Source organism: Helobdella robusta (assembly GCF_000326865.2).
Source record: "Helobdella robusta unplaced genomic scaffold HELROscaffold_39, whole genome shotgun sequence".
Classification (NCBI taxonomy): Eukaryota; Metazoa; Annelida; class Clitellata; order Rhynchobdellida; family Glossiphoniidae; genus Helobdella; species Helobdella robusta.
In genome coordinates, this window is record NW_008704865.1 from 1,331,467 (window position 1) to 1,353,418 (window position 21,952).

At 32.7% G+C, this 21,952-nt stretch overlaps 3 protein-coding genes across 3 annotated transcripts; 1 reads left to right on the plus strand and 2 right to left on the minus strand.

The window, feature by feature from the left end:
* Window positions 1-7,512: 7,512 nt before the first annotated feature.
* On the plus strand, window positions 7,513-9,544 carry HELRODRAFT_176785 (hypothetical protein; the record flags this gene model as incomplete). The annotated part of the gene is made up of 5 exons (XM_009024125.1): window positions 7,513-7,646; window positions 7,875-8,132; window positions 8,384-8,648; window positions 8,889-9,031; window positions 9,289-9,544. 5 exons carry the CDS (start codon window positions 7,513-7,515, stop codon window positions 9,542-9,544), a joined length of 1,056 nt encoding a protein of 351 aa, XP_009022373.1.
* Window positions 9,545-10,204: 660 nt separating this feature from the next.
* On the minus strand, window positions 10,205-11,886 carry HELRODRAFT_101569 (hypothetical protein). Its single transcript, XM_009024126.1, has 3 exons — window positions 11,774-11,886; window positions 11,120-11,594; window positions 10,205-10,978 (listed from the first exon to the last, which is right to left on the minus strand). Exons 2-3 carry the CDS (start codon window positions 11,516-11,518, stop codon window positions 10,466-10,468), a joined length of 912 nt encoding a protein of 303 aa, XP_009022374.1. The 5' UTR covers window positions 11,519-11,594; window positions 11,774-11,886; the 3' UTR covers window positions 10,205-10,465.
* Window positions 11,887-13,672: 1,786 nt separating this feature from the next.
* On the minus strand, window positions 13,673-15,659 carry HELRODRAFT_84252 (hypothetical protein; the record flags this gene model as incomplete). The annotated part of the gene is made up of 6 exons (XM_009024017.1): window positions 13,673-13,843; window positions 14,204-14,354; window positions 14,603-14,708; window positions 14,837-14,954; window positions 15,228-15,319; window positions 15,614-15,659. The coding sequence occupies 6 exons, from the start codon at window positions 15,657-15,659 to the stop codon at window positions 13,673-13,675; spliced, it is 684 nt and encodes a 227-aa protein (XP_009022265.1).
* Window positions 15,660-21,952: the final 6,293 nt, after the last annotated feature.

The following is a 21,952-nucleotide window of genomic DNA, read 5'->3' on the forward strand; positions in this document are numbered from 1 at the left end:
TCGAATGCAAGCTGAGGAGGAGCGAATTGAAGAACTTCAGATGTGCATCGAGTTTCAAAGAAGCCGTCAACATACTTTCATCTTGTACATCTTTTCTTTTACTAGAATTAAAAATTATTATTACGCTGTTGTGTCAAGGCTGGCTGGCACTCTCATTAATTAATTTATTAGTACATGATGAAAATCACCACAAATCTAACAAAATTAATGATAACACGATAACAACAATAACAACAGCAGCAGTAGTAGCATGGTGAATGATGGTTATAAGGGATATCGAAAGTTGAAACTGCTAATGAAATAATATCTTTTCATTCTTTTTTTCCAACTTTTTACTTTTTTTTCATTTTATTTTCCAACGCAGCCACAGTAGCAGCAGCGAGTCAGGCAGCAGACTTTGGCAAGAGTGACATAGAGCTGAACCTTCTCGTCGACAAATCGAACGTCAATATAGCTCCGAACAACGACAACAACAGCAGCAACAACAATAACATTAAAAATAACATCAACGACAAGGATCAGATTACATCACAGACGGCAGACTTGCGACAAAAGCATCAACAACTCAATTACATCGACAGCAACAGTGGCAAAGACAAAGATCTACAAGAAGCCGACCAGCTTTTAGAATCAAAAGATTTAAATGAATAAAAAAAACATCAACTACTACTACTACATCAATAACAGCAACAATTACATCACTAGCATCAATGTCATTGTCGCCGATATTTGCCACATGTTAATTTTTTTATAACCCCAAAATATCAAAATTTAATTGAAAAAGATGCCGTATCTTATTACTGCCTCTCTAATCAGCATAGCAACATGACAGACACTGGACCGTTGTTGATGTGTGTTTCTTTTGGTACTTTATACATAACACTTGGTACTTAATAGTCTTAGTACATAATACTTATTACTTAATACTCACGTGAGCTCTGTACTTATTCTCTAGGTTTATCTTTACCATTCATACTTAGCTAGTCTAATTATAGTTTTATTTATAAAGAAAGAGAGAGAGAGAGAGAGAAAAGTAGAGAGAGAGGAGAGAGAGAGGAGAGAGAGAGAGAGAGAGAGAAAGAATAAATAACTCGACTATTAAAAGAAATGATTCGTCTTTCTTACTTACCATGTCCAGTATATATAAATTCCACTAGTCCAATATTATAGTTAATTATAAAGGATTAAAACAGAACAAAGAGTAACACAGAGAAAGAAGTAGCAATAGAAAAAGAGAGAGAGAGAGAGAGAGAGAGAAAGAGAGAGAGAGAACCATTCCATAATAATAGCTGGTTCAGTGTTACAAAATTGTTGACTTATATAAAAATTAGTTGTATGTTGTTGTGTCAGTAGATAAATAGATAAGATAGCTAAGCACTAGGCCGTATTTTTATAAACAGCAGTTTGTTTTTTTATCATTCTTGTTCAGTTGCATCTAGATTGTCAGTTACGCATTGTTTAGGACATATTGTTTATTGCGTATTACGTATGGTATTAATGTAATAAAATACCTGCTTGTACTATTATCGGATGAATATTTTGTTAGTAGCAGTACCGCCTGCTTCTTTAACAGTTGTTCTTTTTTATTGTATTTTCATTTCACATTTGCATGAAGTCTTTTTATTTATTATATTTGCATGACATATATTTCTTTATAGAATTTATTATATATATATATATATATATATATATATATTGTATATACATGCTCATATATGTATATATATATATATAGGTAATAGACCATAATTTTTACAATATTCTATAAATTCTACAGAATGTTTGGCGTTAATATGTTTGTAGTTCGTTTTTTCGATTTTTCTCACTAAAGTTTTTTGGTGAACGTTTAGTTTATTAAAATTCAAAATAAACTTATTTTCTGAATTCATGCTGCAAATTAATTCATGCTGAATTAATGCTCAAAATTATGGTCTATTACCAACACTACTTATATGCCATACATGTATATATACACTTTTATTGAGTGAACAAATCAATTACACATACATTGTTACATCATTACTCATTAAGATGTGAAGACCTACTCGTCATGTGATGAATAGAAGGATAGGACTTTTTGATGATGATGATGACGACGATGGTTGTCGCAATGATAACGGTGTTGATGCTGATGATGATTTTTATGGAGAGTTATGATAGTGATGCAAGTTTCAGGGACTATTGAGTAGATTTTGATAATTCTTATTTAGTTGACGTGTGAAGAAGAGGATGATTTCTAACGAGATAGAGAGATGAATACACCATCACGATGATTATACAATATACAATGTATGATGACGCGATGATGCGAATTTTTTTTTTCCCTGAACGTTTTAAAAGATTTTGTGAAATATTTTTTGATGGTTCCTTATATAATGGCATTCCAGTTCACAGGCTACGTGCATTTGTTAGATAGATTGCTGAAATTAATTTATTTTTTTTTAGTTTCAGTACAATGTACGCTATATTTATTTATATATTTTTAATTATTTTTATATTATTACTATCTATAATTTACAAAATTTTTTTTTTAATTGGAATTTTTTTTAAACTACATTATTTTTATTCAGTTCGAACTCGTTTCTGAAATTTTTAGGTTTTGACTTATCAATTAAAGTCCATCATTTCTATACGACAGTATTTTTTAACATTTCTGTATTTTTTTAGAATTAATTAATTATTAAATAATTAATATTGTTATTTTGATTATATTTTACGTAAGCAACAACAACAGTTATTAATTAATTAATTTACTTACTTAATTGAATCATTTTGAAAATTATTCTTTTCGTAAAGTTCAAAATTCATACATTACAACTATTCTTTATGGAATTTCAATTTTTATATTACACCATTTGCTTATGTATATTATCTAATATATCCAATGTATCTATGTATCTATATATCTTACAGCATTAACATATATAGGCGATAGATGTATGTATATACTTGTATATGTAAACATATATATATATATATACTCTACTTATATATTTATATATAATATATATTTATATAAAAATATATATATATATTTTTTTTCAAATTGCCTTCCAATGTCTTTCAAAGGTACTCATACTCACACAGTACATCATTTTGTATTTATTATATTATTAATTACTTATCAAAGTTTTAAGTGACGATGACGGTGATGATGATGACGATGAGATATGTTGATGATTATGATGACGATGATTATGATGGTGATGATGATGCTAATGATTTCATTTGTCTTTCATTACATACTTATCCAATGTATGTTATTTATACACATACCACACACACACACACACACACACACACAAACACACACACACACACACAACACACACACAGACACACACACACACATACACATATGCTTACGTATTGCTCATATTATATTTAAAATAAATTGGCTTTTTCTGTTTTTCCATTTCTTATTTTTGCCATTATTATTATTAATACCTTAATTATTATTATTATTAGTGTTATTTGTTGTTATGTTAGAAATCCTAACTAAAAATTTTAATTGATATGTACTTGCCGTTTTTATGAAATTTTTATGAAAATTATTTTTTTTAGTCTCAGTCATATCTTGTAACTTTTTCACTTACAACACACACAGACTGACTCACACAGACAGACACACACACATTGACACATTTACACACAGAATACACATTTACACACAGAAGACACAAACACATACCGACACACACTTACACTTATAGCTGACAACCAACACACAGACACACACACACATACCAACACGCAGACACATACTTACACACACTCACTCACGCACATATTAATGCAATACACACACATCTATGTATATATATATGTGTGTGTGTGTACAAATATTAAAACAGTGCACACACATAACACTAGCTCTTAAACTTTATCGTATCTTCGATACTTTCAATTACTTGTATGACTAATTATACATACACGCATACACACCACATACACAGACGCACATAAACTAATAATAATTAAATAATAATAATGATAATAATTTATTTTTACTTTCATTACACATATTCAGTTCAAACATTGTCATCATCTTTTTCAATATATCTAACTATTTTCTTCGGTTTAGCTTAATACCAATGACCTTTAATTAGCTGAATGGTAAATGAATAACTATAGAATTTGTGTCTTTGTCAGTGTGTTTGAGTGTGTGTTTGTTCGTGTGTGTGTGTGGTGTGTGTCTGTGTGGTGTGACTGCCTGTGTGTATATTTTAATGATATGAGATGAGAAGTTTGAATTTTTTGGTGTTCTTATCATTAATAGATTGATTCAGATAATGTCTTTCATTGCTGTTAGCTAGTTGTAATTGAAGTCATCGTACATGTACTTCTTGCTAGATATGTTTTTTTTTAATATTTCTAAGTAGTCAGTAATAAAACTTATTTGAAAAATTAAAACTTGTTTTGGTCTAATAATTTGGTAGAGTTGAAAATATATATTATTATTATTCGTTGTTTGGAAAAATTCATTTGTTCTACTGCAATAGTCAATGCAAATCATTCTTGGAATAATTTTCAACCAACCGAAGGCGGTTGGTTTTCGGAAAATCGTTCTTAAGTTACGTAAGATGAAGATGTCAATGAAAGAGTACGATCGGTTAATTATGTAATAAAGTTAGACAAATTGCTGTTAACTAAGTTGGTTTGCCTAGAAGATGATGAAGGTTTACAATGTGGAAGTTAATTTGATTGGTGCACACGAGCTTACTAACGGAAAGTATCATATATAGAAAGATGGATGTTGGATGAGACTTGAAATTCGAGTGACCGTTTTTAGACCGTCTATAGACTATACTATCGAACCAACTATACACCATCAACATCCCATCGTTAGTTAGAGATAATTATGGAAATAAAATTATTCATTGAAATGTGAAAATATAAACGAAATCTATAAACGTCCAATCAATTCTGTACAATAATTAACGTACGGTTGTTTGCTTAGTGTTACGCGTATTGATGTAAGAAACATCTCTCTTCTCTCTCTCTCTCTCTCTCTCTTTTCCTCTCTCATTTCTTAATCTCGGTTTCAATATGTATGTATGTTTGTATATATGCATATAAATATATATATATATATATATATATATATATGTGTGTGTGTGTGTGTGTGTGTGTGTGTATGCATATATATGACGTACGTTTCATCAAATGTACACACTTCGTGAGAGGGCATGCATCCGAAATTGCTGTAGACAGCACTGCACGTTGTTTGTATACAACGTTTTATATATGCGTATGTATGTATGTAAGTATGTATGTATGTATGTATGTATGTATTTATGTTTGTATGTAAGTATGTATGTATGTATTTATGTTTGTATGTACGTATGTATGTATGTGTGTATGTATGTGTGTATGTATGTATGTATGTATGTATGTATGTATGTATGTATGTATGTATGTATGTATGTATGTATGTGTGTGTGTATGTATGTATGTATTTATGTATGTTGTGCATGTGTGTACATCCATTTATATCTTACATACGTGCATGCATACACCGATCATTTGAATGTTGGTATGTTTGATGAAATAATGAATTGTTATCTGTTTTTGGTTTTCGAATGAATGCTGTTGTTTGTATGTCGTTAACTTTCATTAAATGCAATATTAAAAAGTTGGGCATGGGCATACGTTGGGATTTGTATTGGAGATCGTTAAGTAAATTTTTTTCATTTAAATTTTAAATCGTAAAATAAAAATTTATTTTGTTTGTTTTTTTGAACCAGTGGCACATCACATATATAGATACCATATACAATACACATACATATATTATATAGATACTATATACAATAAACACACACATCACATATATAGATACTATATACAATACACATACATATATTGATGTTCGCATCGCAATTATTAAAAATGTTTAACATCAGTTAAATTGAAATTAATGAAAAATGTTGCAGTAATGCAAATGTAGGCAGGTAAGTTAGCCATCAGAACAAGAATTTTTCCGTAACTATATAACAAGGAGAGGTTAGTCATGTTCATGTGCAACTTAAAAAAATTAATTAATTAATCAATCAATCAATCAATTAATGATTAATTGATTTAGTTTAATTGTTTAACTTATTTAATACTAACACAAATACAACACAGATCATCCGAATATTTAATTAGCTTTTTGTTGCATGATCAGATAGCATGTCTAATTTAATCGGCGTTGTCTTGTTTATTTATTCAACGCCACTGGCTTACTTATCAATTACTACATACCTTTCCTACTTACTACTACTTTCACTATTATAACTGTGGCTACCACCGCTACTACTATTAATAGTACTGCTGCAGCTACTACTACCTCTACTACTAATACTGCAACCACTAATACTAGTATTACTATTGCTACTGCTTCGACCATTAATGCTGCTACGAATACTATATGACATATATATATATATATATATATATATATATATATAAACATTTATATATACCTATGTACATATAAATGTATACATATATATTTGTTTTTATTTGAAATATCACCGCATTTTCCGCATTGTTGAGTTTGCAACTAAGTTTTTCAATTTTCCGAACAATTGATTAAGATTGTTCTGAAGGTTAGTCACTGTTATATTTATCTACCCAACCAGTCCTACTATTAGGATTATACAAGGATAAACTTAAAGAGATAAGGAGTTAACACGATGTTGTTGTTGAGGATGATGTTGTTGTTGTTGATGATGTTGTTGTTGATGTTGTTGTTGTTGCAAATCTCTAATGATAACAAAATAAACTTTCACGTGTTTCAATATATGTCTGTGGCAATTTGCTGTTCCTTTTGAACGCTTCTGAATATGTCGACGGTAGTAATGGTAGCTCAGGCGGTAGGATTGCCATCTCTCGCGTTGTTAATGCGCGCTGGCCTGGTTCGAATATCGTCTGCTGGGATTAGAAAAGATGAGTCACCTAGATCTCTAGAAAGATATGCTCGTCATGTGGTGTGCGTGTTCCAGTATTTGTGATACAAAGGTTGATGGTAGGTAGGAAGGAAGGGAATGATATATAGGCAGCTTTGTGTTTGCTAGTACAAAAAAAACTACGGTGGTGTACTCAAATTTTTACAAAAAATAAATTAATAAGTATGTTATGTGTGTGTACGTGTACATACATCATACACATCTGGTTTTCAAATTAACATGGCGAAAATGCTTCAGCCAAAAATCGTATTATTGTAAATAATATACACAAATGGTTGGTGTTTGGCCATTTTATGATATTGATTTTGACCATTATTTGTATATTAAAGATAATAGATTAATGAGATATTTCAAATTTGTGTTTAATTGTTGACAGAACAAACAGACAACAAATTTTTGGGTGTTTCCATCAACAAAAAACAACAACAATTCGATTAGAACATCGACAGCTACTGCAGTAGCAGCAACAACCACAACGACAGCATCAACAAAAAAGGCAACAGAACTTCAGCAACATCACCATTATTGTTTGGTAGTGTAGCAACATAATCACAGAAACATGCGCTTATTTTCAATAGGGAGGCGGAGGGTTGTCCACGACCCGATGGTGGACATAGAGGGCCTACTGATCCATCATGCCTGGACGGAAATTGCAGACCCTAACATATTTGATAGAATATTCAAGAACAAAAAGTTAGCTAATGTCTATATGGTTTATAATCGTGATTTTGTAAATGTGGATTTAGTTTGTTATTTTCTCAGAAAATGCTTTTTAACTGATGAAAATTCGTGAAATAAATAATTCGTCAACTGTATTAATAATCGTTAATTAAATTAAATTACATAATTAATTTAGACATATGATTGATTTTACATTAAAATGAATTAACAAAACTAAATAAATGGACAACTTCCCGCCAGATTTCAGTTGGAAGTAAACTGGAGTCACTTGGACATCAGCCATCAACTGACTTCATTCAGGATTCGGAACAGATCGGGAACAGACCAAATTATAGGTGGTAGTTCGTTCGCTCAAAAATCGAAATCCCAAACAACATCGGAAAAATTGAGAAGCAAGGTCCTCCGGAGGGATCTCTGTCTCTTCAGGACTGAGTTCACCAATACTTCCGACGAGGCGCAAACATTCACTTTTAAAACTGAAAGGAAAACGACATCCAGGTTGGAGCGTGGTTGACCTCATCAATAATTAAGAATTAAGATGACGTTGTTTGTTATGGAATGATCATGCAATCGATAGTGAAGGTGGAAGCCAGTCTGATAAAATGATGAGATGAATAAGATGCTATTAATTAGTGGTAACTGAACTATAGTAGTAACAATTTATACGGTCTCATTGACCAAGAAATAAATAAAATATCTTCAATGTGTATTTATTATTATCTCTATTTGATGAGCATTACGTGAATCAGACAAAAGAGATTAAAGAGACAAAACATCGCATTCAAAATCAGATGCGACATAAGCATCCAGCAAGGTTTCAGGATCGGTGGGAATGTCGACATTCGAGTGTCCATCCCGACAACTCCGGCAGGGATGCTACCGAAGGTGGCCGACGCCGCAGCGAGCGAACTCGATACTTGTCGAATCACCGGCGGACTCAGCGGAGAGCTCCATGTAACCAAGGCTACCGGACAAACGATTGAAGAGAATTTAACGTGGGGAGTGGATAGCCAGGTAGTGAACGAGGGATCGAAAAGATGAAAAAATGAACGCCTACGTTTCGACGAACAAATATGTATATGAGTAAATGTGCTTACTGATGAATGAATGAATAATTAATTCCTAAAAACCAGATAACCACATGCACACGTAAATACACATACACACACATAAACACACATACGCGCAGCTGTCCACACACACACACACACACACACACACACACACACACACACACACCACAAACGAACATAGGTGAATGTTGAACCAAAATCACGTGTCGTAGCAGCTCTGATGATCAGAGAGGAGGAACTAACAGCTGATTTCGTCATCACCACGACCATCAGGGCAATTCATTCCGTGGTACAAGTCTACATTAAGGACAAGAAAACGAAAAGGTCAAGGTTGACTGCTGTTTGGTGCTGATGGATAAGTAAAATAAAATATAAGACGTTTCTTATATGCTGTGATATTTATGTGAATTGTTAAGGCAATGTTAAACGATGCCTCTTTCTATCTCTTTTAAGAATCTGAAAAATATTCCGACTTTAAATGAACCGTATTACCGACATAACAATTACACAAACTACACACTTATCTACACATCTACCCCTACCTGTATTTGTATGTGTATATATCGAAATACCCCATACAGATTGTTAGAGATATTAGAAATACCAGCCAAAAATTTAGCGGATATTTTAGGGTCAGATAGATTCTCAAAACTGGAGAATAACGTGGTGCAGTGCGACACAAAAGGCAACATAAAGGCAGTGTATGGGGCCGAGCAGGTCATCAGGGTCGACTCCTACAAAGACCTCAAAGGGGGGTTCGTCGATGGAGAGGCTCACAAATTTGATTCAACACTGCCCACCCTAGCCACTGATGGTTATTTGGTCGAGGAAGCCTAAAAAACAACGACAGAATTCTATGTAAAATATTTAAGTCCTAGATGAAAATTTTTTTTGAAAACATTCAAAACGAACTCTTGAAATAATTTGGATTGATTTAGCATCAGAAATTTTATTTCTACTGCTATAGTATTGGGGGGTTAAGATTTGTGATGTCTCTTGGAATATATGTACTTGCGTTTAATTTAATTTATTTGATTTATTAATTTTTTCAAAAAAAATTTATATTGAAAAAATTATCAAACATCACTGCTTAATATCATTTTAAATGATTGATTTACGCTGAATTCGCTAAAATTTCAAGTTGCGTCTGTTTATTGTCGGCACGTTTAAGATAAATCATTGTGATAGTTATAACTAGGCGCAATTGTTATTGCAGGAGCTGTGATTATTGCCATGGTGAGGTGATATCAAGACTCTTCTAAGTATTTGCAGACTGTTTTCAAAACGATGTTGGTTTCAATTGGTATAACCTTATTTGAATGATCAAAATAAAAGAAAACCACTTTATTTTTCAGCACTCTGTACTTTTATTTACAACTTTTCTTAAAGATATTATTCAAATATTTGACGCTTTCATGGTTTTATATTAATTCCTTTCAATATATACGTTCACTATTATAATTATTTGATAGCAATTTATTTTACAATAACGCTTTACACTATATTTCCATTTATTTGATCACGTCCATATGAAACATCAACGATTACGACACTTCAATGCACAGCAACAAAAGAACCAGTGTGTCGAAGTTCAATTTGTTAGACCAACCAGCCATACAAAAACAGCAACGTAACTATATTATAATAGAAATAAGAGCGTGCAATGTGATTGAGGCGTAATAATTAGACTTACGACACGCGGATAAAAAGTTTCAACAATCATACACAAATCTGTAAAATACAAAAAAGAGCATTGTTTCACATTTCTTTTTTGATGAGGTAGGCGAGAATGGCCAGTAAGAAGGCGGCGAGGAGAGCCCCTTCAAAACTGGTCAACAGTTCAACTTTCTTTCTCGCCCTTCGTTGAAACTCGCCACCTCTTAAGAGCATGGCATCGGTGTCAAAAGTTTTTTTAACCGTTCCAGCTACATTGCTGGCGACGCAGGTGTAGTTGCCTGCAGATGTCAGGGATATTTTGGAAATCCTCAAAAATTGAAAAGAACTTTCCAAGAAGATGATCTGCGATTCTACCATGGCGTTCAAGGAGTCGTTGGATTTTTCTCGAACGTGGTTATCGAAGACAGCATTCAAGTTTTCCACCTGCCTCACTGGTTTCATTTCATTTGATTCGTTGAGCCAGAGAACGGTAGATGCTGGATCGCTGATGATTTGGCAGGTTAGAACGAGAACATCTCGATCGTTGATGTTGAACTCTTCGTGGTAGGAATCTTTCACGGAGGGAGGAAGACAAGCAAAATTTTCGTTTTTTGTCTGAATGGACGAAATGTTGGCTTTTCAATAGATTAAACAATTTTCATAACTGCTGAATAATGCAAAACTTTACATTAGGTTGCTTGCTAATCGATTATATTTTCAAGCAAAAGCTACTAAAATAGTAACTAAAGAACCTACCTTCGTTAACGATACCCGCTTAGGTGTAACGAACATGACTTCATCGAGATCTTCAACCAACTTTTTCTTCACAACCTCTTCGCTGGACGTCACCATCTGGACGAACCAGCGCATCTCACAGTTGATATGTAAGGGATTGTCGTGGATCGTCAGAAGTTTCAACTTGGAAAGAAACGATTCCATACGCGATGGAAGAAATCTTATTTTGTTGGAGTGCAGTTTTAAAATGCCCAATGACGGCAAGATGTCGTTCGAATCGACCTCAAAGTAGGAAATATTGTTATTCGATAGATCCAACTCCACCAGTTTATCCAACTCGCAAAATTGAATTATATTTACGTATGTTATGTTATTGCCGCTTAAATTTAAAATTTTTAAATTTTTAAAAATGGCAAACATTTCGTCCGGTACTTTTGACAGGCGAGCGTTTGCAATGGACAGGTAAGTAGTTGATTTGACAGCCACGTTCCCCGCTCTGTGATGACACGACAGTTTATTAAAATTTTTCATTTATAAATATTTTATCCGATTTATTCAAAATTAACACTAATGAAATTAAAAAAACTTTACTGTATCGCTTAAAAAAAACAATACGACTATATTATATAATAGGTGAAATGTTATAGCAATTACCAACAACACGTATAAACCCACCGTTCGGCAAAGTAATTTAATGTTCCATTGTCGAATGAATTCAAATCCAACGTTATGTGATCAACGTTGCCATATTTTAAGAACAACACGTGTATCAAGCTGGCATTTTTGATGACAAGCCTTTGTAAACGATCAAAAATTTCTAAAAATTTTTCTTCAACGAGCAAACTTGTCATATGGTTCAGTATGGTTAACGATTTCAAACGGTTTTTCAACGGCAGAAATGCCCTGTTTGATAACGTAAGAAAAGCTGCTTTCTCTAAAATAATATTTTCTATAGATGAGTTGTCGAAAGCAAATGAATCAATATGTTCCAGCTTTGTTGCATTACAAATCTGAAACGTATTTATTAAGGAACCAGTGAACCAACGATTTCCGATTTTATTTAGAGGATTGTGTGAAATATCCAGTACTGATAAGTTGACGAAACCAGAAAACACATCTTCGTCTAGTGTAGATAGACGGTTATGCCTTAAATTCAATTTTCTCAACATTTTCAAGTCAGAGAAACACTTTTTAGCAATCTTCTGCAGACCACATCTGTACAAAGTCAGCTCTCTGATGTCTTTGTATCTTGAAAAATTTGCTCTTTCGATACTAAAAAGCGAATGTTCAATGATACTGCCCTTCTCAATTTCTTCGTTACTTTCATGTTTGCTGGCGTTGAAGGCCTCCAATGAGCTGTGGTATTCTGTTCCTCCGATTCTCAGGAACAAGGTCCTCGCTGGAATTTCATTGGGAAGTTTCTCCAGAACAACATTTTGCGGAGAGCATACCGTCCTACCCGTTGTGTATTCGTAGTGACAAATTGAGATTATGAATCTCAACAGACTCAAGCTGGCGATCACAATGACGACTAAGAAGAAGGAACAAAAATAAAGACATGCGGCCAGTGCCGGGTTCCTTTCTTCCGATCGAATCGACGAGGAATTAATATCTGGTTGCTTTCGGTCTGAAGAGGAATTTTGGTTGTTTTCATTGTCTCGCCGTCGATGGAACTGCATCATTCCTTTCTCATGTAAACGTTTGCACGCTTTATCGGCAATAAAAATGTAAGTCTAACGAGATAATTTACTTCTTACTAATACTTAACTATAAAACTTAAACATGCACCGCACATTGTGAGGTATTCTTATTGAAAATACAAAAATGTTCCAACGTTCTGTTTGCGCCGGTGTTTAACATTTCAATGCAACAAATTTTACCAGACAAACAAATAAATACGATTTTTACAAAATTCAAACAACCGTCTGAAAAATACACAAATCTGTACACGAAATTGCTAATAGACTATGCGCTCTGTCTTTAGCGATATCCTTACGTGGTACAAGGACCGCATCGTCGCATGTACACATGCATTATACACGCGCGTATGTACGAACGATGTACGCATTTCAAACGTACGTATGCATGTACGTAGGGACGTGTTAACACTGCGTCACGCGAATTTTTATTGATCCACATAACAGGCATGTGAAGATATCAGGTGCTGAAATATTTGTATGCTGTTCCAATAAATTACGCAATCCGGGCTGATATTACCATCATGAGATCCTGGAAACCGAATGTCTACGCGAGAAAAATACCAAATGAAAGGAAGTTGTTCGTTATGTGAAAAGCACGATTGGCATTTCGTTCAAAAAATTTTATCATTAAGAAATGAACAAACACGAGGGGGTGATCATTCTTTAATAAACAAAAACGTGTTGACCAAATAATTAGGAGATGAACGATACGATTGCAAAAAGACAACATTCAGTCGCGATGGGAGGACTTGTTTTTGTACTTGCACGTCAGAGAGCTGCTCATCTGCTGCAGCGTCTGATCCTTCTGATAGAATCGTTGCTCAATAACCTTTCACAATTAATAATTAATAACCAATGGCTGAATGGCTTTCATTTACAAATAAAATCTGTACTTGTTTAAAAAAATATTTAAGACAATCGTATCGTACTGTTTGTCTAACACATGAAGTAACTTACAAACAAACAAACCAACTTTATCATAAAATCGACTGATTTTCACAGCATTACCAGTGCCAGGAGCGATGTACTTGCCGTGAGAGGAGTCCTGTGTGTTTGTTCTCGTGCTATCACGTGCGTGTCATTCGTCATTGAGTGGTAGCAGTTTAAATTACAAAATCCTAAACAATGACTGCGTTAGGTTATGTTTCGGTATAATTAAAACGAGATGAGTGAATAATTTGATCGTTTCAAAACTTTATGCATCACCAAATAGTCTAATTAATTATAGGCAATTAATTAATTAATTGTGTGTGTGTTTGGCGTCATTACAATTGCGATTTAAACTGTGAACTGCTACGCTATGACGACAAACATATCAATAACTCATAAAATTCTGAGATAAATAAACGAATTGAAATTAGAGAAAAACAAGTTTAGAAAAAAAATATAAAAAAAAATCACGGACAAGATTGATTTCGTCAGCGCCGAGTTCTTCAGCGATGGTTGATATACGTCTGTGTGTGACGTCATTTCTGCCGGATGATGTCATCTCGAGTTTCGTGCCCACGACGAATATCGGAATGTTGCAGCCCACTAATTGCTCCGTGTCGAATTCACTAGAGGTAGTTTGTTGGATATGTTAGTGAACGAACGAATTGATGAGTAAATAAATGATTAAAAGATAAAGTGTCTGACTGAATGAATAAACGAATGAATGAGTGAATAAATGCATGGATGGATGAATGAATGGATAGATTGTTAGATGGACAAGCTCCACGGAGGATAAATAAATGAATGAATGGATGGATAAACAAGTGAATGAGTAAATGGATAAATGTTTCAATAGAAACCAATAAGAAAAAACCTGCCATCGTGATCTGGTTGTGAATCTCTGTTGAGAATTTCACCAAGCCATTTTTTCAAGTTCAACTGCGATTTTCTGTTCGTAAGGTCATGTACCAATATGATGCCTATTTAGAATTAAATAACAACTATTTAATTTTATACAGGAATTGAACTATAATCCTTGACCTAAACTTTATTTAGCAAGTAATCTAGACAACTAAAAAATAAAAAATTACAAATAAAAAAAGATAACCATTCAGCGAATTATAAAAAATTGCTCGACTGTTTTTGTGGGCCGACCAACCCCCGACATCCCATAATTCAACAAAAAAAGTTTTTTCATGATTGGTTCCTGCTTTGTACTCATGTAACTAAAAATAGAATAAATTAGATGAAAAAGAAACTTGAATAGGTATGGCAACAACAATCAACAAATTAATTAATTAGGCGAACTATGACAAAATTGATATCATGGTTAGTTAAGGTGTCTGGCACTGTTGCTGCCTATGACCTATGACATGCAATAAAGGAAACTAAAGAAAGCATGGATAATTCACACATGTGTGCATGGCATATTGTTGTGTTGATATCTCTGTATCTCTGAAAAAAAAAGATGAAAAAGAAATATTTGATTCCCCCGCTACCTTTACATCCACTGAACAACCAATGGTCCAATAGGGCTGACTAATTGGTGCATTCTGACAGAGTAAATGAGTTAGTGATGTCTTCCCAACACCTGGTGAATTAATATTCGTTGTTAGCAAAATGTAAAAAACAGTCAAAATTTCATTTTATTCACATTCACACAGATATATTTTTATTCTATCTCATATGACATCATCAATGATTATATTTGTCTAAATACTAAATCAGCTAAATCGAGAATCAAAAAATGAAATAAAGTACGACACGATATGACTTATTCAAAATAAGAAGTTATTCTTCTTTCATAAATAAAAATTTATCTGCCTGACATGGGTTGAGTTGGTTGACATCACAACTTGGAAATAAAAAAACAAAAGCTAGAAACCTGAATCTCCAACGACGACGATTTTAACTTTATCGTACGAGGCCATTAAAAAATAATTTAAATTTTTGTTTGTTTAAAATAAATATTTGAACCGAATTAAAAAATTAATACAATCAACTTAGATTAGTGTATTTTATAATTAAATTATTCGTATTGATTTTACTTTTAATTTCAAAACATTTGTGTATTGGACGCGTTTTATTACTTCGTTCAATTAAATTATCTAAATATGTATGGACAATATGGTACATGTGAAACATTATCTGCGTATATCAAGCTGGAAAAAATCATTAAAAAACAATGTAAAAGTGTCGTCAACATGAAAAAATGTGACCGTCCCAACTTGCCAAATAACCAGATTTAGGGTGAGTTAGAAGATCGCAGTTAGCAACTTAATTACAATCAATATACCCATGAATACAATAGTAGTCTATAACATTTAGCCACATTTAGCCACCACATCATCATCGATCATCATCATCGATAATTATTCTCATCCTCATCATCATTAATATTTGCAGTCCAAATGATAACAATATGATATGATAATTAAACGCCATGGAACAATAAACACACAAAGATATTTAATTCTTTACGCGCAAAAACACACACGTACACCCACATACACGCACGCGCACACACATACGTACACACGCACACATACATGTGCAATTGCTGTTACAAATCTTTTGTTCCATCTTTGTATTCTTTTTTTTAGATATGTCAATCCCATTAACCATTTTTTTCCAAAATTTCAAAATTATTATTTTGCCTATTTTATTATTTCATGATCTGAGTGGGTGGCCGACGCGCAAAATGCTGCTTCCAACGCCAGGCGACTGGCCTGGTAAGAAGCCAGCTGTCTTCAGATCCATGGTGACTGATGTGAGTGGAAAACCTAATTGACAGCCTCCATCCACATCCGCATCTCCTGAATGGCATCGACCACTCCTTTTCCAACAATAATAATTTTAATTTTTTAATTAATTAAATAATTTTTATATCTACTAAAGATTCTTTAACATAGGCAATCATGTTCAATCTAAATCGAATTTTGGGTAGGATTTGAATTCAAAGGATTTAAAATCATTACTTAATCCATATTTATTGTTATTATTGATTTTATTTTGAAACTAATTCTACACAACTGATTTTGGTTTTTAATTCAAATTAGTATTCACTATTCTTAATGTATGTTTATACCCAAAGGAAACTTAATGACGTGGAAGAGCTTGATAGCATGGAGTAACAACCTGCTTAAAGAATGCCACTGGAATGGATGAACATTGCTGACTGTAAATTTATTTAGTTGAAAATTTGTTTTCGCTCTATCTCTATCTCTATCTCTCTCTCTCTCTTTCTCTCTCTCTCTCTTTCTCTCTCTCTCCTCTTTTCTCTGCTTTTCTTTCGCTCTGTCGCTCTTTCTCTCTTTATACGTGTCTGTGTGCATGACTGCCCGTGTATGTGCGTGTTTGTTTGTATCTGTGTATGTATGGGTGTGTTAAGGTGTATATATATATATATATTATATATATATATATATATATATATATATATAAAGTAAATCAGGTATGGGATTGGCTACTATAAAAGAGAACATTTTGAAAGATTGCCACACAAAATTATTTGCTTATTTTTTTCGACTTGTCAGATCGAATATCGGTTTCGGTATCGATATCGGTTTCGGTAAATTAACGGTTCCTCTCCGTCTTAGAATCGCCAGTTATTTTCTACTGAGGTGAATTAATTTATATCAAATTTTTACATTTTTCAACAACTTTCATGTAAAATATTAATAAAATAAAGATTAATAAAATTTATCATTATTATTTTTGTTGCTCATATTATTATCGTCACCATGGTAATTATAAATAATATTATTATCGTGATAATTTTTATAAATATTATTATCATCTTCAATGTGTATGTCTTTTTAAATGATCAGTTCTGTCAAGTCACCTTTCAATTGAACAGTTACGAAATTTGCTACAGTATATTTATGTATATTTATTCTTTTACAGTCAATAAACATTAAGTATTTTTTTAAAATTGAAAATAAATTTTTTTTAATCAAAATTGTTGATGACATCATCGTTTTCGCCATCATCATCGTCATCATCATCATCATGATCGTAGTCGTCATAATCAACATCGTCATCATCATCTTCATCATCGTTATTATCCCCATTGTCATCCTAATTCTTCAATATCTTTAATATATTTATGCAATAAAGAAAAAAAAACATTTGTTCGCATTGTATATATTTTATTACTTAGTGTTTTAAGAGTTGTTATGGTATGTACTTATAGTAACAAAACAATAGAATGAGACGTATTTTTAATTGCACTGTGGTAGTATAAGTATTTGAAACAGTAGCAGTAGTAATATTGTTTTTAGTAAAAGCAGCAGCCGCAGCAATAGTAGTAGTAGTAATGTGTTGGTATTAGTATAAGCAGCAGCAGTAGAAGTACAACAACAACTACTCCCAGTGAAAGTTGAGTCCGTAGTAGAATTAGTGGTGGCGTAATTGTATTAGCTTGGTTGTTGTTAGCGATCGCCGTGGTTACGACACAAATTTTGTGCTAGCTGCTGAATGAACTTCAATAATCTACCTACCTACCTACCTACCTACCTACCTACCTACCTACCTACCTACCTACCTACCTACCTACCTACCTACCTACCTACCTACCTACCTATCTACCTACCTACCTACCTACCTACCTACCTACCTACCTACCTACCTACCTACGTAACTCCCTACGCAAAATATGCGAATAAATTAAAAGATCAAAAACCGCAAACAGAAATGACGACCCGATGCAAACCCATGCACCAGATTCTAATTTGCACAACAGCGCAAATTGATTTGCATACCGTAAGAAAGAAAAAAAAATTTGAAAATAAATTCGAATTTAAATTTGAGTGTAATAGATTGCTCGAAATAAAATAAAGTTGCATCGTAGCTTGGTCACTCGTTATTTTATTCTCATCCACTCTGACAATCATTCAATCGTTCGTTCCTTCACTTTTCATTCAATCACTCAATGTATAATTTTTTCACATATATTTGTTTTTATTTATTAAGCACGCATATGTATGCGCGCAAATTTGCATGAATTAAAACATACCAACAGATTACCATTTTAGTTCAAACAACGCACCTATGAATAACAATTACTTATTCATGCATATGCAAATGTCATAAATACATCCTCACAGGCACACACATACGAACACGCATACGCACACACATATACTCACGTACACACATACGCACATACGCACACACATACAGACAGACACATACACGGGACAGAAAATAGCTTTGGTCCTGTCACGGATATGAGTGAGAAATAAATGACATAACGCAGTTTATCTTTCTAAATATGCTTATTAAACATCATAGGAATGACTCTTAACATTCAGCATACAATCTTAACATTAGTTTATTTGTATATATCTATATATATGTACCAAATATCACACAGACAGGCGCACACGCACGCACACACATACACACGCACACACACATATGTATTTATAAGTACCACTGATAGGTATTTGTGTTTTTATCAGCATATACCTTGAGGCCCCAGACACTGCAGAGGTACATTGCAATTTATTACGCTCATTTGGTTCTCATGTCTTTGGCCGTTTGTTGTGTTGTTGTTCTTTGGTTTCTGTTGTTGTTCTTTAGTTGTTGTTGTTGCTATGTAGTTGTATTTGCTTTAAATTTATTTTGATATCTTTGGTTGTGGCGAATTTTATCGTGTTTTTGTTGTTGATGTTGTCTTGTCTATGTTGTTTTTTATGGGCGAGATGCTTTGAAATTGTTGGCTAAAATATGCTGTCCTGAATATTATTAAAATTTCGTTGTTGTTGTTGTTGTTTCGGTGATGCAGTTATGATGTCATTCTTCCGTGTTGATGTCATGGCATTGTTGCTTTCTACTTAGCTGCTAACATCAAAAGTCATTTCCTGCATTTGATGCCTACTCACTTTTCCCAAGACATCTTCCCCATCGTTTTCAGTTGCTCTACGATTTTATTTTATTTGTTTTATTTTGGCGAAATTATTTAAACTGTTGTTGTTTTACTTCTTTCAAAAAAAAACTCACCATTAGTTGTGTTGTCCTTTATATGTGGTTACATTAACGTTGGTGGAAGGTTTAATTAAGGAGTCCTGGTGTTGTTATGTCTGCAGGCTTTTATCTTCTCGCTATAAATGACTTTGTTGTTTATTTAACTATCCTTTTATGTTCAACTTTGCTGATCTTACTTGCTGATGTGTCGAGAGATTTAGGATCTTGGTAAAGTTGTAAATTTTGAAAGATAAACAGTCGAATTAATAGATGATGGATGATTAGCACTAAACACACATTACTCTAATTTCATCTCTCATCTCTCTCTCTCTCACACACACACACACACATACATACACATATGTTCACAAACAAACACACATACACTAATATATGTTAGGAAATTGCTAAAAAATAATTTGAATTGTTTTTTATACAGTTTGTTGATTTATATCCCCAGTTAAATGCCTACATTAATTAAGATATATTAATTTGGCATACTTCTACTTTTAAAATGTTAAAAAATAAATATATTTTTGCCAAATAATGCAAATAAATTTACTGGAATAAGCAGTACTTAGAAATTAAATAAAATTAAAAAATTTATAAAAAATACAAATAAAATATAGTTAAAAAGTTGAATTAAAAATTAAATAAAACATCAAACAAAATTAGAAGTCAGAAAAACATGGAGAAAAATAGTTAGTTGTTAATGGTCCCATGGAAAGACGCCAATAATGACAAATGTCTTTCTCCGCCCTCAACCCGAGCAAACTTCTGAATTGCTCTTCATTTACATTTTTCTTTGAAAAAAATGTTTCATCCATATAATTTTTTAAATATTTAAATGTCATTAAATTTTGTTTCTGGCTCGGTGAGTATGCTCTCCTTAACTATACCTACTCAAAAATTGTATCGTCAATACTGATACCGATACGATACCGATACGATACCGACACGATACCGATACGATACCAATACGATACCGATACGATAACAATACAGGCTTTAAAAAGTGTTACCGACGCTCTTTTCAAAAAGTGTTCCCGGCAATTACGATATATTTACCAATGGTATTTGTAGAGGTATTTATGTTAGTACTGCAGCTATAGTTGCAGTACATGCATACAGATGCGAGTATTATTAACTTGACGATATGGCTTGTAAAGAGTGGTCAAGATATACGGAAAATAAAAACAAAAATATTATTACACTAACTGCTATTAATTTTTTTAAAAGCCGTATTAACATTAGATCTCTTTTAAGATCTGTGGACAAATTACTCAAGAGATACAAATAAATTTTTTTTTCATTTGTGCCGATTTGTTGTATTTCATAATTCAAATAATAAATATCGTTTTATAAATTAATAAATAGAAATTAAAAAAAATGTTTATTAGCGCTTTATCTTCTTGAAAAAAATCTTCATTTAAGTCTTAGATTGATATTTGAGTTGAAAGGAGAAAGGAGCAAATATTTGTTTCGGACGATATTTTTTTCATTTTAAGATATTGTTTGGTGAAAATTTAATAAAATAATCTTCCTTCTGCGAACTGGTCACGAACTTTTACTGCAGTGTGCGAGATAGATAAGCATGAGAGATAGGGCTACATTTATTTTTCTATTTACATAATTTTTCCAGATATAATTTTTATTTGGTTGCTCATTAAGTTGTTTATGTTAAAATTCATTTAAACTTTTTGTTACTGGGTTCAATTTTTTTCGCAATGAATTTGCAGCTGTGTGATAGCTTACAAATTTTGTCAGAGCCAGAAATTATTGGCGTTTTATCACTTAGGTGGTTGGTTTTTGTTGGCTCATGTGATTTTAAAAGCCATTAATGTATTCACCATCGGTAAGTTAAACGCTGACTCTTGATATATCTTTTTCACTTCTCCATTCCCGATTTTGTTTGTATATTCCTAGACTCGTTTAAATATTTAATTATTGATTCGCTCAGTTAACTCTTATAGGATTCTATATACTATTATAAATGTCAAAAATGTTTTTATCATTTTATAGTCATTTGTCATTCATCTATTCATTCATTCGTTCATTCATTCATTCGTTCATTCATTTATTCAGTCGTTCATTAGAGCAATTGACTATCAAGTGACCTCAAGGTCATCAGGTTCAAGGTCATAGTTCAACCGGCGTACGTACATCAGCCTGAGGTAGGCTATATTCATATTTATTTTTAATGAATTATTTTTATTAAATTTTTAAATCGTAAATAACAAACTTTCGAATATGT